Below are 15,990 nucleotides of genomic sequence, written 5' to 3'. Positions count from 1 at the left end.
CAACAATAAAAGCCTTCATAAAACACGCTCCATATTCAAGTCATGGTACAGCAGCTGATGCTGAGTCAAAGATAATTTTTGCCCTCAGAGCCCATTGACTGGGATAATGCCATCACTCCTCTTCCCATTTCACAGAGGAGGAAACCAAGGCTGTCCTGAGAGAGCTGTCATGTCTTGCTGTTGCTCTTCTGGATTTCAAGGCGGAACATATGTGTGTGTGTGTGTGTGTGGAAGGAAGAGAGAAGGATGCTGAGCACGGAGCAACACCTCTTCCTTGTGCCTGTCTGCAGGTGACCTGCTGCCCTGCTGTGTGCTGACATGATGACAGCAAGCAAGGCAGCCGATGTGAGCAGCAAGTCTGAAAGCAGTGTCTGCAAGTCTGTTGAGAGGTGAGAGCTTTCCATGTTTCAGTGCTGGGGTGATTTGCTTGTCTTTATTATCCCCAACAGAAAGAAAACCAAAGGAAGGAAACATTCTCTCTGCTCTGTGCTGTACCTCTCTCCTCGCACGTTAAAACACGTCTCAGGAGGTCTCAGGTGGTTTCATTGCCATCTCAGGACTGTGATGCTGTGCATTTTAGCATCCAGTCAGACTGATAATGTCCTAGACTCACAGTGCTACAAGAGGTCTGCCCCAAGGCAAGACCGTTTGGGCTGATGATATCCCTGTCAATGTTTGCCCCCCCTGCACTTGAAATCTTCAATGTTGGAGACTTCTCAGACAAACCCTACTGTCCCCACCCATTGCAGGTTTTTCCCAGTGTCCAACCTTGGTTTCTACTGCACAGTCCAACCACCAGTGGCACTGCAATGCCCTGCTCCTTGGGAAAGGCCATGGTGTTCAAGTGCCAGCTCTTAACCAAAGCATGATGTTATCACTGAGACAGCCAGGAGTTAAATATCTGTGAGGCAGGGAAGAACAGTATCTGGCTTGGGTCCCATTTCTTCTCAGAAACCCATCCCAGACTCAATTTGCACTACAACTGAGTCTGCAATGGCTGCCAGCGTTGCTTAACTCCAGGACAAAGCTCAGGGCTTGCCAGCACGCAGGGTATCCACATGGATGCTCTTATAAGAGCGCTGAGTTTTGGAAGAGGCACACTTGATACATTTAAGTTAATGGAGCAAATTCCCAAGTTGAATCTCAGTGTTGGGATCGTGGTCAAATGGGACTAATGATACGGGTTTGCATCCCAGTAACTACCTTGTGTTGTCCTGGTGCTCTTTCCCAAGCCCAGGCAAACACCAAAGACATGGCTAAGTGCTTTGGTTCAGAAACATTTTCTGTTGGAATAACTGTCTGTTCAGCTGGAACTTTACTATATTGATAAAATATCACAATAGTGATACTGTGATATCACACACTTGAAAATCCCTAGACTAAATATATTAGGGATTTTTGGTGCAGTTTGGACTCAAACAGTGAAGACATTTAATCCTCTGCGAATGTTGAACCTGGTGTCTGGGTGCTACGTCACGTGCTCTAGGCCGAGGGAGTGTGCCTGAGTACGTGGGAGTCCAAGCCCATGTGTTGCCTGGGACGGTAGTGCCATAGAAATGTCATAATAAAAGTGCAGTCTTTGTGCATTAATTTGCATTTGGGGAACATTTGGATGGACCAAGAGAGATCCTCTGAGCAGGCAGTAGAGGAATGCCAGCTGTATCATTTGTTTTCTTCTCTGTTTAACAGTAGCAATTTTGCTGCTGTTTGCAAATGGTCCATTTTGCATTAATTTGCAGTGGACCTGCTTAATGCCCTGATGATGTCCAAAACTCTACTGCACTTCGAACACCACCCCCACCCCCCGAAATACTGGTGAACCTCTCATTGGTATCAGCATGTCTGATGTACAAAAAATACCTCTCTCACCTGCCACCTACTTCTGCCACAGAGAAAGACTTCATTTCAAACTGTGTCTTAATCATAACAAGAAGAGAGCATTGTGTTCTGGCTAGAAGGACCCTTCCTTGAGCATCCTCCCCCATAAGCCCATCTCTCAAGTATTTGGTTTGGGCATCTTCTGCTGTTACCAACTTTACAAGTAGAGCTTGTGGAGCTGGTGGACTAAATCGAGGGTGAGCAATGGTGGTGAATGTTTGTTCTCTTTTTGTCTTTCATGCGTAGGATCAAGCTTGCAGATAAAAACAATACAGCAGCTGTGAAGGAATTAGAAAGACCTTTGTGTGGCTTTTTGAGTGAGAGATGTTCTGAAGGTGCCTCTGTTACTCTGGGTTTAACACCTGAAGCTGAACCAGTTTCTTCTGTGGTGAAGAACCCACTGGGAGCCTTGGAGAACTTGATGCTGGATCCAAGGCTAGACTGCTTTCAGCAGAACATGCTCAGTCCCAAAATGATCATCAGTGACCCATCTGTGGATCTGAATGTTAAAGAAAACAGTAAAATCATCAGGAGACAGATAGGAGGCACTCAGAATATACGGTCACCTGGAAAAATTGGCTTGAGGAATAAGTCCTTCAGCATCAAGGACAAAATTTCAGAATGGGAAGGGAAAAAGGAAACGCAGTCTGCTTCTCGCAGAGAGGAGGAGCAGGGAGTTAAAGAGGAGCACAAGGTGCCCTGTGTAACTGAGAAGACGAGTGGGGAAGCTCTGGTGACTCGGAAGGTGGAGACCAAGAGACTTACGAACTGGGAACTGGAGTGCAAAGGGGCAGGCAAAGAGAATGAGCGGAAAGCAGGAACTCAGAAAGGCACAGGGCAGGCAGGAGAGCGAAAGGGGGAAGCGCAGAAAGTTGAGGAAATGGAGTCCAGCCCTGGAAAATGCAAAGAAGTGAAAAGTGGGAAGTGGGAGGTCCAGAAGGAAAATCTTTCGGTGCTTAGTCAGGTCAAGAAGCTAGAGCAGGCTTTGAAAGACGGCTCAGCAGAGCTGCAGCCACAGTTGCCTGGTACTTACTATTCCCCCCAGTGCTTGCAGGAGAAGGCAGCACAGGGACACCCTGCTCCTGAGGGCCATGAGAGCATATGTGGGGCTGAGCTCAACAAAAGGCTTCTTGGCTTGGACTCTGAAATCAGTGAGCCAATTTTTGGGACTCTAGAAGAGGTAAGAACTTCTCATGTGAAATCCAAGGACTGCACAGTGGAGAACGTGTACACAGAACCAGGGGTGCCAGAGAAGAAACCCTTCATCAACCCGCTGCCGAAGCCCCGGCGGACTTTCAAACACGAGGGGGAAGAGGACTGGGTGCCAGCAGCTAGGAATAAAAGAAACTTACCCCCTCTGCCATCCATTCCTCCCCCTCCTCTTCCCTCCTCTCCTCCCCCATCAGCCGTCAGCAGGAGGCTCTGGAGCGGGAAGCACAAGAACAACGCCGACCACAGGTATTTGGGCTGTGTTTCACAAAGGTGTGGGTCTTGATGGCGGAGTCCCGCCTTCCCATATCTCTCTGGGAGAAACAGATCTTCCCTGGTCACTCATAATCCCCAGAGAGCTTTGCTGGCCTTAACCAGCACTCGGTCATCTCTTTGAGAACGTACGAGTGGCCAGTACAACTTCACAGGATATCTGTGAAGGGATAAGTCATGGCAGTTTTGGGCTTTAAGGTCACTGTATTGCATGGCTTAACCTTCAAGGCCAAGATTGAGGGGTTTGGGGTTTTGTTTTGGGTTTTTAGCAGAAAATCTATTTAATTACAAAATGACTGCAGCTGGTCTGGAACGGGGTCTGGAATGATAATCTCTAGACTCTACCGCAGCATTTTCACTGTTCATAGTAAGCCTATTCCTCTAACTGAATCTGATATATATATATTCTTCTGGAGTGCTTTCTTGCTTTTTCTCCCCTCCCACATGATTGTCACACATTTTTTGGGCTGGGGAGCATAAAATGCACAGCTGTTTCTAATGCCCTCTGCATAAACTGTCACCTAAAAATTCCTGGCCTGGGTGCAAGAAGGAATTTGAAACTTTCCAGGTTTGTTAGCGGAGGACACTTAATTGTTTTTACCCTTTTTACCATCCTGCATGCAAGTATTGCTTTCCTGTATTGCTCAAAGAGAGATGATTTTGGGCCCCCCCTGTTCCTGCTGAGGGTAGGATCTGTGCTGTAAATGGGACCTCTTACGGCCTAGGGTTCTCTGCAGTGTTGCAGGATGTGCCACTTAACATTTGCATCTTCACAGTGTGCTATTGCCATGACAACCCAGATTATCTACAGCATCCCCAAACTGCCTTTATTTATGGGGCTGATAAAAATAACCGATCTTAGTGTTACTTTTTCATGCTTTATATGGGATGAGGCTGGGAAACGTTCTCTTCTTGGTAATTCATTTTGCCAGCTGTGTGGCATGTTGGAGAAGTGAATTAGCTGTGATTTGGGTATAGATGCTAGTTAACTCTATCACTCTCCTCTTTGCTCCTTCTCCCCTCCCATCAATGGTGCAGGAAGTCTTATGAGTTTGAAGACTTGCTGCAGTCATCGTCTGAGAACGGCCGGGTGGATTGGTATGCACAGACCAAGCTGGCCCTCACACGCACTTTATCTGAGGAGAACGTCTATGAAGACATCCTGGGTAGGAGCTTTGGACAGCACATACTGGGTAGGAGCTTTGGACAGGGGAGGGATTTGACTGCTAATGCTGAGTAACTGAGAAGACTCGTGGTCAACAGGCGCTCACCAGAGGTGCTGAATAAAGTATGTTTATTATCCAAATGCAAACCAAGACACATTTTACAGAGATTATTGGCAAGTAATAAGAAAAATGGACAGAATATTTCAAAACTCATCAGCTTCAAAGATGAACCAGAGGCATGTGGGAACCAGCTTTTATTTTTTGCTGGCATCTCTCCTCTGTCTTCCTTTTCTCCTGTGGACTAATTCTCACAGCTCTGGTCTGTCTGTTGTGGTAAGCTTGTCACCGCTGAGATGATGCAAACAGTCTGAAAACATAGCCTCGAAGTCAATTCCACGGTTCAGAAATAGGATTGTGTATGGCTCCAGGTACCATTGAAATTAAGAAACTAGGTCCCCAATCTTTGAAATTGAGTTTTATTTCATTCTCTAACTTCAATGGCAGATCAATGCCATTTTAAAGATTATTTCCTGTAACACTCTCAATTTATGTAGTATTTTTTAACATTGTGAGTTAGATGGCTTTTTGTGGAACATAGTTCCATAAAAAAAGAAGCCTTTAGAAGTTTTAGTAGCTGCAGGCTGGTGCTGTGTAAAGCTCTTGGCTGAGTTTAGCAGCATAGGAAGAGAATAGCTGCATCGGCTCATACCATACAGCTGTAATCCTGCAGTGGAGTTCTGTGTTGTTTGGCGTGGGAGGAGCTGCGCTTTCTCAGGAGCAGGCAGGGCATTATTATTTTGATATGAATAAAATCTGATCATACTTGATGAGAAAGATCTCTCGAAGGAATCATGTTCTTTTGGGACTGATGGCAAACAAGGTGATGCCAGTCCATCCTTTTTGACATTTTTGAAGCTGTTGGCCTTGTTTGTGGAGCTAGGGGCCCCGTGTTTGCCTTTTTCTTCTCTTTACTTGGGGGGCCAAAGGAACAGGGAGTGCCTGAGCAGCTGCTGGGTTTTCTTGTGTTGGGGCGTGGTGGGAGGTCTGAGAAACCACTGAGTAAGGGTCACCTCATCAGCTGGAATAACATGGATAACATTACAGAGTGGCTGTACAGGCAAATCCATCCGTTCAAACACAAGCACACCCCTGTGTCCCAAGCTTGCAGAGAACTCAAATACCAGGCTGAAATTCCTCTGCCTTGCAGCTTTTAGTTGCAAAGATTAAAAGAAAACAAAGTTATGGGTAGTTGTCAGCTAATGGGGCATGTTTGGTTTTTTGTTTTCTTGCTGCACGTTTAGGCTTTGCCTGGAGTCAGTGATCTTTAATTGGTTCCTGCAGTCCTGGTGGTGTTACAGAGGAAGCTTGGGCAAAGGGGTGGACAGGGATAACTTGAAAAAAGTTAGGTTTGTTTTTCACAAGACCGCAGGCGGGTATAGTCCACAAAACATAAACAACATGTGAAAACCGCACCAATGGAGGGAGAACCAAGACTTCACCTGCGGGACACTAGTGCTGACCCACAGATAATCATGTGTGTGTGTCAGGGCATGGAAGCACACACATACACCCCATATTCATATGCGTGACTTAGGGAGGATTCAGCTGTTGGTGGGAGAACCATTCCCTTTCCCAGCAGGTCACACAGATTCCCTTCATGCACCATCTTTTTACCCATTTGCCATTGCTTACCTGGAATATTGGAAATTGTGCTGGGCAGATGGATGACAAGGTTTATTTGTCAAAAAGAGGGAAGCAGTGTTCTTCTAGACTGAGGCTAATTGGTGAGGCTGCTGAGCAGTTTGAGGATGGGGTAGGCAGCAGAACCCAAGCTTGTTCTTTTTTCTCCAGTCTACCCAGTTATGTGACAGCTGAGGTATATTTTCAGTACTGAAGTGCGCCATTAGCATTAGAAAGTGGAGCCACTTTCAGGGACAGGAGGACGTTCGCTAAAACATTCTTGCAGACTGGCTTTGCTGGTGTCACATGTGCTTACCTTCTCCTCCTTGGTGAATTCAGAGCACCACTATAGTGCTGGGTATCACCAAGCCACTGTAGAAGACAGTGCTGGAAAAGACTTGGGTTTCTGTCCTTGTCTGAAGACTTCAGCTGCCTTCCAGCCCCCATGGGGCAGGCAGGTGGGAGCACGCCAGTTAAACACACCCTGCAGCCATTACCGGTTCCTGCTCCAGAGGCTGGCAGCATCACTGACCTCCAGTCTTTGCTGTCAGCCAAGCATTGCATGATGATAAGAGAAAGGTAGTTGCTTCAAGTCCCAGCTGTCCACTGGGATGGCATGAAATGAGGGCAATGAAGAGAGGAATCTTGTAACAAATCGCCTGCCCATGCAGATGCTTGGGCTAAGCCTAAATTGCCTGCCCATGTAGATGCAAGCAAAGGCTTTGTCATTGGTTTCCTAGATGCTCGGATGGAGATGCCACAACCTGCTTTTTCAGAGTTGTGCGTTCTTTTTGAACAGGCTTATGTTTGCATTTCCCAGCACTGCTGAAGAGTGGGATGTAAGAAGTTCATTATATGTAATTTTGGGTGTTTAAAACTCAGATTAGTTGTGTGCTTCATTTCCAGAATCAGTGGAAAGGGACACCTCTGTGTGGTCATTCAAGCTGTGTGTTTTTGAGGGGATCCTAGGTAAGAATGAGCTGAACGTTACTTCAGAGATGTCTCTCCCTGTTCCCCTGCCCGCCAGGGAGAGAGCATCCTGACTTTGGATGGCCTGGGTGAGGTGAGGTGAATCCTGCCCTCTTTCTGAAGTGGGGCATGTGAGATTGAGGCATCCATGATCGGTAGGTGTGTTTGAAAACCTGTGTTGTGTGGCAGACATCCATGTTCAGAGGGTGGATTAAATCTTTCTGCAGAGTCAGCCCAAGAGCAGTGCATCGCTTCAGCCCCAATTAAATGATGACCAGAGGTCCCCCTAAACGTGCAGCTTAAGCAGAGGAGAGAGGACCCTTATGCTAGCCTTCAGCTCACAGTTTCATTTGGACAATTCTAAGCAGAAGACTGGAAAGAAGGAAATATAATTATGAACCAATGTGCATGAGAACTTTGCAGCTCCTCTGAAGACAGGGAAATGAACTCGAGGACTTGCTGGGTCTTTTCCATCTGTAGTATCTGTGATACGTTCCTATGGCTGCATACGTCAGTGTCAGGGTTTGGACACTGTCCAGCGAGCAGCTGGACTTCTAGGGCTATGGAGAGAATGAAGCAATTGCAGGAATGCTTGAGAACAGGTCTTTATGTCTGATGTGGGAGGTGGGAGAAGGCCAGCAGATCCCCAAACAGATTTTTATGGCAAACCTCAAGGATTTTCTGCACTTACAATCTCTTGCTTGTGGCTTTTTTGCTGCAGATCCACCATCAAAGGAAAACCCTTATGAAGACATTGAGACCAACAGCCGCTGTTTGGGGAAGAAATGTGTCCTGACCTTGGCAGCATCCCCCACCTCTTCCGTACCTGGGACTCCCACTAAGGTGCTTTGATTGAGGTGGCCACCTCTCCTGCTCCAGAAGGTTTTTGGGTGAAATCCAGGTTCTGTGTGGAAAAAGTGGAGTTTTGCTGATGACTTTCGTCATCATGTCAGGATTTTTTCCTTTTTGTCTTTTATGGTGTGGTAAGAAGGGATTTATTGCCCTTTAGCAAGGTGAAAACCAGCATTCCCTTATACAAATGGTTGGTTGGCTTTCACTTTTTTTCACTCTGGGGCTACCTTCCTCTGGTAGGGGGGAAGACCTTTCGCTAAAATAGTGCAGGAAAGGTCTTCCTTCCCTGAAAGAGGGCATTTAAGTGCTTGGATAATCAAGCCCTGCAGTAGTCTTGCCTCAGTGTCAGTGGGCAGTCTGCCCATGTTGATGCCAAGATGCCTCTGCAGCCCCCTCCCTTAGGATACCTCTTTTGCTCTCTCCTTGACAAGCCCGGGTAACTAATGCAATGACAGTCCCTTGGTTAGGGGGCCGATACTAAAAGGATGTCCCCACCAGCAGCACAATTCACAGCCTGGTGCCGTCTTCCTCCTTGGCAGTGAAACGTAAAGAAGAGGTAAAACATTTGTCTGCACCTCTTGCTCAGAGCTCAGGGCTTACCAAGGCCAGCCCTGTTCTCAGCCTCCTAAGCTGTTTTGGTTGGTTCCTGTTGTCTGTTTAGATAGTCCAAGCCTGGAACAGCAGGGGCAGTGTGACAGCAGAAGTCATCTTGGCAACAACTGCGTTCAGAGTGGATAGCAGGGATCTAAACATGGTTTTCCTGACCAAAGGGTTTTCCCATGCTCTCCAAGTTGCAGCTATTATTAGAGCTGTTTCCCAACGTTTGCAGAAGTTTGACGTGCAGCATTTCTTGATGTGTTGCTCTTTTCCAACCAGCTTAATCAGCAACTGAGGCTTCTTTGGATAATTCAACACTTAAAAGTGAAAATTGTTCTGTGGTTCTCAATCCATTCTCCTTGTTGCTAGTTAGGTCTAGAGCAGCAAGGGTCTATATATGAGTGTTGGAATGAAGTTGATTTTCCTCAGAGAGCTTTGCACCTTTGCCTGTGCACCCTGATTTCCCACCTGTCCTATATAAAGGGGTCTGCAGGGTTACACAGGAATACCTTTCACCATAGATGTGGTTCCCAGCAGGAGACAGTAAAGAACTGAACAAGAGTAATTATGTTGCACTACAGTGCTTTGACATCTAAAAGCCACAGAATCATAGAATCGTTTAGGTTGGAAAAGACCTTTAAGATCATCCAGTCCAACCATTAACCTACACTACCAAGTCTACTCTAAATCAATCAAGGGTAGACTAGACTAAACCATGTCCTGAAGTGCCTCATCAGTCAGAAAAGAAGTGCTGCAGCTCTCTTGGCAACTAACAGGTTTGCAACTGCAGTGTGAATCACTCTGTAGAGCCTGCCTAGGCTAGGGACTGAGGGGGAATGGGTCTGGACAGACCTTCAGTTGTAGCTTATATCACTAGTGCAGGACGAGATTCTTCAGTGCGAAGGCTCTTCCCAGACTCATTTTAACATGTGACTTCTCTGTGGGTGGTAAGCGTTTTTGTGAGTTGAGCGTCTTCTGCCAAACCATCCAGAGACACCTGAGCTAACCTGCATGAATGAATTGGTCTGGCTAATAACTCTGCTGAGCGTGTCTGTTGATGGAGGCAGACCATTATGCTGCCTCAGCTGTGGTGCTGCTGTGACTTGCTTAGAATTAGCTTGGATACTTCTCCCCCACACCACTTAGTGCCACGTAGATACATCCTCTGGGAGTGCAGATACAGTGCCTACAAAAGGTGTGACTCAACCTTGTCATAACTGCTGGGGAATTCTGTAGGTGAAGGCAAAAAGAGTTCTTATTGAGCATCTTTCTGGTGAGAAGTGGTTTGCCCTTCTTTATCTGGAGCTGAGCTTTCTGCTTCTCTGATGCTGTTTTTGGTCAGGGACTTTAAGTGCTGGTACTTAAATATTTATCTATTGTTGTGCTCCCACTGAACTTGGTAATGAGCTTAGGAGGAAACCGGTCTCCATAATTGCCTGTCATGGCATTTCTGGTACCCTCCTCTGAAATACTTAATTCTGGCTACTGTCAAAGACAGCCATACTGACAGTGCTTTTTGTCTGGTCTCACTGCTTCTCTGTTCCTTCTGGCTAGCTGCTCCTTATCCCAAATGCTTGTGGTTGGCTGGTTGGTTAGTCTTGTCCTATTTACAGTCCCAACCTCTGGATTACACAAGTCCTGAGAGATTTTTTTTTTTTTTTCATGCTGGAGCAAGGCTCCTTGGACAACCCTTGAGATTGCATTCTGGTCCAGAATGAATATGGGATGGTTAAATCGCTGGTCAAGATAGTCGTGGTCTAGCCCGGCAGCTGGGCAAGTTCCTTGTGTGTGCAGAAATCTGTGAGCGTTCTCAGAATTTGGGCTGTTTTGCCAGCTGAGTGCTGTGCCTGCCCCACTGGATTTACCGCCATGACAGTGTTGGCAATGAAGCAAAGGTATGTAAGGTGCTGTGTTCATTCCTTCCTTCTCCTCTATTTCCAGTTGCTTTCCAAGCCCATTTTTTTCCGACAAAACTCAGAGCGGCGGAGTTTCAAACTGCCAGACATACGGAAACTGAGCCGTGATGGGACCGGGTCACCATCCAAAATCAGCCCTCCCTCAACCCCCAGCAGTCCAGATGACACCTTCTTCTCCCTGGGAGACCCTCAGAATGGCAAGAGGAGAAGGAAGATTCCCAAGGTAAATCTAGGGCTTTCTCTCTTTTGCTTGTCTTCTTACAGGCAGGATAGTGAGTATGAGACAATGTTTGCTTTAGTTTCCAATGTGGCATCCCTGCAGTATAGCTGTTGCCCTGGCAGTTGACTTGACTTGTGTTTAACCCCCTTTCTGCCTGAAGGAGAATGCTCACAAACATCTTTGCAAGTTTTGAAGTTATTTTTCCATCTGAGATATCATGATTGTCAGGAGAGATAAAATAAGAAGGAAAAAAAGGCATTTTAATTTTTGGATAAAAGTTGAAGTTTGTCACAGGGGAAAAAAGCAATTAATATTTTTGCAAAAAATGTACCCCATCATATTTCCTCCTTTGCTTGATGGATAGGACAGTCAGAAATTGTCTTGTGTGTTGTGTTGGTGTTCCCTCCTGGCAATCTGTTGTTCTTTGCTAGGTCTGATTCATGTATTGGCTGTTTCTAATTGAAGGTAGGGTGTGATTGTAGGTGAACAATGAAAATACTGTCATTTGAGTGACAAAAGAAGTTGCCTGTAGTCATGAGCATTTTCTGGAGCAACGCTTCCTACTTCATATTTGGATACAGCATGACTCCGTTTCAATTTTATTTTCTTTCAGATCTAGCAGGAAGTGTATTCAGTCCAAATGAGGTTTGGCAACAGTCTATCTATTGAGTGTTTCAAAAACACAGTTATAAAAACACAGTTGCTTATCCCAGTCTTTGCAGGACAAGCAGAGGCTACCAGGGACTGTCTGTGGTGACTTTTTTTTCTGAACCCACAGTTCTCATTTGGGGAAAAAGGGATGTGTTTGTGTATCTTCTTTGTTTCCTGGTTGCCACATCTGTGTTCATGTTTGCATATCTGATTTTTGAATGCCTTCTCTGTATGCCTCAGCTCTTCAGGAACAAGCCAAAGACTACAAATGTCCAGGGTTTTCTTTCCCAGTATGCCTACACATCTGTGCATGTGCTTGAGCTCTATCAGTGTGTTCACACATACTTTTATGTTAACTGAAGGGCAGATTACAAATATATATTTACTGGGCAGTGCTCCTGAGCAGTCTTGCAGAGCAAGCTCAGAACTGAGATTTACTGTGTCAGTAGCAAGATCAACCTGAGACTTGAGCTGGGTGGCTGGGTGGAGACTGCACTTTCACATCAGAGCATCCTGCCTCTCAAATATTTGGGTTCAGAGTTCCCTGACCAAGTGTGTGGTGGGCCTGTCTTACCGTGAGCGCTCGGAACATGTGTGCAGGGATCCCAGACTTTCTGGAATAAATCTGAATGCTGTGGCCATGTCCTGCTGCTCCTGCCTGGGACCTTGACAAGGAGGCAGCTCTGCTCAAGGAGGCTTGGGGAAGCCTGGCATCATCCTTCTGCAACTCCGCTCCCCTTCAGGGACAGATAGGGAGACCAGAGGCACTGAATGAGGCACTAAACCCAGCTATGCCCAACGCTGAAATGTCCTCTCTCCTGGTCAGCTGGGAGGCCAGGGATTAAACGATTTGCAAAGAAAACCACTAGTATGAAGTACTTCAGCATCATTGGCTCCCACCCATCTTGATTTCTTCAGCATTCTTTGTATATGTTTCACCCATGCTTGGTATGAAGGCTTTTCCAGCACATCCCACAACAGATGTTAAAGGCATAAAGACATTAATGTTTGCTGTCACCCTCCAGATGGTTTTCTGCTTTCAAACCTGCAGACCAGGGCAGGTTCCCAAGGGACCCTTTGGTGCTCCCTGGAGCGTGGACCATGGTATGGAGAGGCCCAGGTGGGCACCATCTAGTTCATACAGCCACACAGTGTGGAAGTGCGTTAAGGCCTGGCCTTTCATCAGGGCTTGTTACCTTGGGATCCTGCCATGCCAGCATGACTGTACTGCTTCTGTACCAGAGTGAGCGTGGCCATTGGCAGCAGAGGTGGAGGTTGCTGTGCAAGGTAGATGCTGGTAATTGTCAGTTCTGGGCCATCAAATGAAAAGTTTCACTGTGGCCAGGGTTGGGAAACAGAGCACTTTGCATGAAATTCTAACTTACTTTCTTACCTGGGGAGGAAAATAACCTTGTTTTTTGTTTGTGTGTTTGCTGAGCAGCTTGTGTTGAAAATCAATGCCATTTATGAGGCACGAAGGGGAAAGAAACGTGTCAAGAGACTATCGCAGTCTACAGAGAGCAATTCAGGGAAAGGTAAAGGAACTTTGAATCATCATACATCTAAGACTTTTTGAGGACTTTTCTTAGGGTTGAGGCTGACTTAGTGATTTATGTGACGTTTTCTAGCTCTTCTTCCAGTCCAGGGGACTGAGTTGGGGCTTCTACCCTTTCTTTTGGGAAGATAAAGGCTGTTCTTCTGCCCAAAAGACTTCCATTAAAACAGAACTTTTTTGCTTTTCTTGCTTTGTTTTCATTCCATGGTTTTACATGATAACCTCATAGGTCACACCAAAAATGTCCCCCCTTTTTGATGTTTATTTCTGGAATAGGCTGGAAGCTTTGGAGAGTAATGTTCTGTCCAAAGAGTCTGATTTGTTGAGATCAAAATATTTTGTGGGAATGTGTCACTTTAGTGAACTGTCCAATGGAAGACAGTAGATTTCGAAACAGTCCTGGTTCCTTCAGCGTCCCAGTAAACAAATAGCCTCAGTTGGGAATCAGAGTTTCCAGACTTGACTGTAGGACCATCTCCATCATACCAAGACTGAGACTTCCAGCCTCCTACGGTCAATCAACAACTTGTCAGAAGTGTTCAGGTACTTCAGAGCAATTACTTTTAAACATCTCATCTCTGGAAAACTTAAAATTACATCTTTCTGACACAGTATTTTTTTCCAAAACACCCTAATTTCCAGCGAAAGGTGACCACCAGCTCTATTTGTTTCCCACAATTATTTGTTACCGTTTGTCCTATTTTATATAGGATGTATACCCACAGGTGTGTTTATATGAACCTCCAGGGGAAGCATCCCAGACCTGTCTCTACATCATTTTTTATACCCCTCTCTGAATCATCGAAGGCATCATTGACAGAAACAGCCTATTGGACCATATAGACCTTGAGTCTGATTCAGTCTGGCAATTGTTTTTTTGTTTGTTTGCTTGTTTTTATCCCTTATCCCACAAACTACTGCATATTAATCAGTATTTTGCCTCGGTGTCATGCTTATACAGACTTGGATAAAATACTGCTTTGGTGTTTTATTCTTTATGCAACTCTTTGGCTGTGCAAAATTGTTTCTGTTGTTTGTTTTTTTTATTATTCTGTGAATGGATGGGAAGATACCAGAGTTGGTAGGCTAAATGTCTGTGGGTATGTGCACCCTTGAAAAGAACAAGGCCTGTGGGATCTGTACTGTCTTCCCCCTGAAGTTGCCAGGCCTGGCTTTCTCATGCCAGTGAAAGAAATGCACGATTATATATAGGCTTTACTTACTTCATCTTCCCCTTTCTTTTTTCCTAGTTACTGATGAAAACAGTGAATCGGACAGTGATACTGAAGAGAAGCTGAAAGGTAAGGCAAATGTGTGAAGAGAGCAAATGGCTTCTGATAAACTCTGCTCTGAGATCCTGGGTCAAGATCTCTCCTCTGTGTACTGCCTTTGGAGAAGGAGCTTGTTTCCACTCGGAACACAGTGAGGAAACAAAGGTCTCAATACTGCAGAAGAAAATCCATGGGCACAGGACTGTAGGAGTCCAAAACAAACATCTGTTCCAATTCCCATCAAAGCTCTTTGCACTGCCTTTCCTAGGAGATGGTTTGGACACTGGAAATACAGTGAGGTTTTTCTCAGTACGCAGTCACAAATGTGTGACCAGACTGACAGAGGCAGTATTGCATGGGACAGGGTGTTCAGAAAACCCACTACATGTTTACTAAGAGAGAAAACCCACCAGCCGTTCTGGCCAGCTAGGAAAACAGAATTGCACTGTATGATTTATTGCTAGTTAAACTCTTCTGCATTGGCTGAGTTGGGATAAAGCGCTGCATTGCTTGCTTCACTCCGGTAGAGCTATATGGTATACTGGTCTCCATAATACTCTTCTGAAACCTTCTTGTACTGGTAATTAGCCCTGTGACATGCTGGTGGCATTACAGTCTTTTGGGAATTTATATGGCAAATTCAAAGTCCAGGCAGAGTTAGAATGCAAGATGGAAACTCCCTCAGATTCCAAAGTGCATGACTCACATGCACACCTGATCTGGGTAGCAAGTCAGTTCCCAAGCTGAAAAGACAGGCATAAGCAGCAGTTCCCGCTGTGTCAACCGCAGTGCATTGTGCTTAGGAGTGCTCGTCCTTACCCTCTTTCAGGTTTTCAGAACAGAAACCTCAGACTGAGTACCTTCTTTTAAGCACAGCTTCCCACACAAGAACTACTGTATGTTCTTGCTCTCATCTGCTTTGGGAAATCTTTTATCTGTACTGCTGCGTTAGCAGGATCAAGCTGAAATTTGCTGCCACCACCTACCTTTTGACAGGTTCTCAGGCTAGCCTGGAGACAGGGAGAGAGGGGTTGCAACCAGATTGCGCAGGAATTACATTCACAACTGTCTTGAAACACGATGTTGTGAAATACAGTCCATTTTCTGTAGCTGAGAAAGACTGTAGACGTGGCCAGGAAGACTCAAAACTCTTGTCTGTTACTGGTTGCCGTAGTGAATCATGTGCATCACCCTGGGTTTCTCTGTAACATCTGTATAACTGCAGCTAGGAACTGCCTATAGAGGGGATGATGGAGATTGTGTGAAGTCACCTCAGATCCAACAGCACTGGACTCTGAACAATATCCAGATCCATACCTGGATCTGAGTGACTCTGCAAGTCTACATAACTGAGAACAGGAGCTCTGGCACTTGCTGTTTGCTCTAGCTACACCTGTATTTTGCTTTATGCCTTGTTGAACTGTCAACTTTCCTATTTTTAAATAGGAAAGTGAGATGATTTAGCAAGTTTCTTTTAGCTAGGACTTTTGATTTTGTATGTTTTACTTAACAGACCAAACACACCAGCCAGTTACCTCTGCTTAGCAAGTCACTGTACATCATCTGAGACACAGTAAATCGTCAGACGGCAATCATCAGACTGTATGTCAGAGCCATAAGTGCTGACCCTTGGGAAGGAAAAACGTTCAAAGACAAACTCTGCCATGGTGACAGCAGTAAAATCTTGGTATCTTTAGTAGGTTGCACAGAATATAAACAATGCAGAGCTTGAGCAAGCTTTTCAGAAGCACTC

At 45.6% G+C, this 15,990-nt stretch overlaps 1 protein-coding gene across 1 annotated transcript in view; it reads left to right on the top strand.

Moving 5' to 3' along the window:
• The first annotated feature begins 318 nt into the window (after positions 1 to 318).
• The window catches only part of DENND2A (DENN domain containing 2A), a 36,090-nt gene continuing 20,418 nt past the window's right edge, over positions 319 to 15,990 (top strand). Inside the window, exons 1-7 of the mRNA XM_009493492.2 lie at positions 319 to 389; positions 2,125 to 3,336; positions 4,399 to 4,526; positions 7,897 to 8,018; positions 10,566 to 10,763; positions 12,853 to 12,946; positions 14,217 to 14,267. Coding sequence (XP_009491767.1) covers positions 319 to 389; positions 2,125 to 3,336; positions 4,399 to 4,526; positions 7,897 to 8,018; positions 10,566 to 10,763; positions 12,853 to 12,946; positions 14,217 to 14,267 — 1,876 coding nt within the window. The remainder of the gene's footprint in view (positions 390 to 2,124; positions 3,337 to 4,398; positions 4,527 to 7,896; positions 8,019 to 10,565; positions 10,764 to 12,852; positions 12,947 to 14,216; positions 14,268 to 15,990) is intronic.

This window comes from Pelecanus crispus, chromosome 1 (assembly GCF_030463565.1).
Source record: "Pelecanus crispus isolate bPelCri1 chromosome 1, bPelCri1.pri, whole genome shotgun sequence".
Lineage (NCBI taxonomy): Eukaryota > Metazoa > Chordata > Aves > Pelecaniformes > Pelecanidae > Pelecanus > Pelecanus crispus.
The sequence above is the reverse complement of the archived record's forward strand: the minus strand, read 5'-3'. Positions and strand labels throughout refer to the sequence as shown.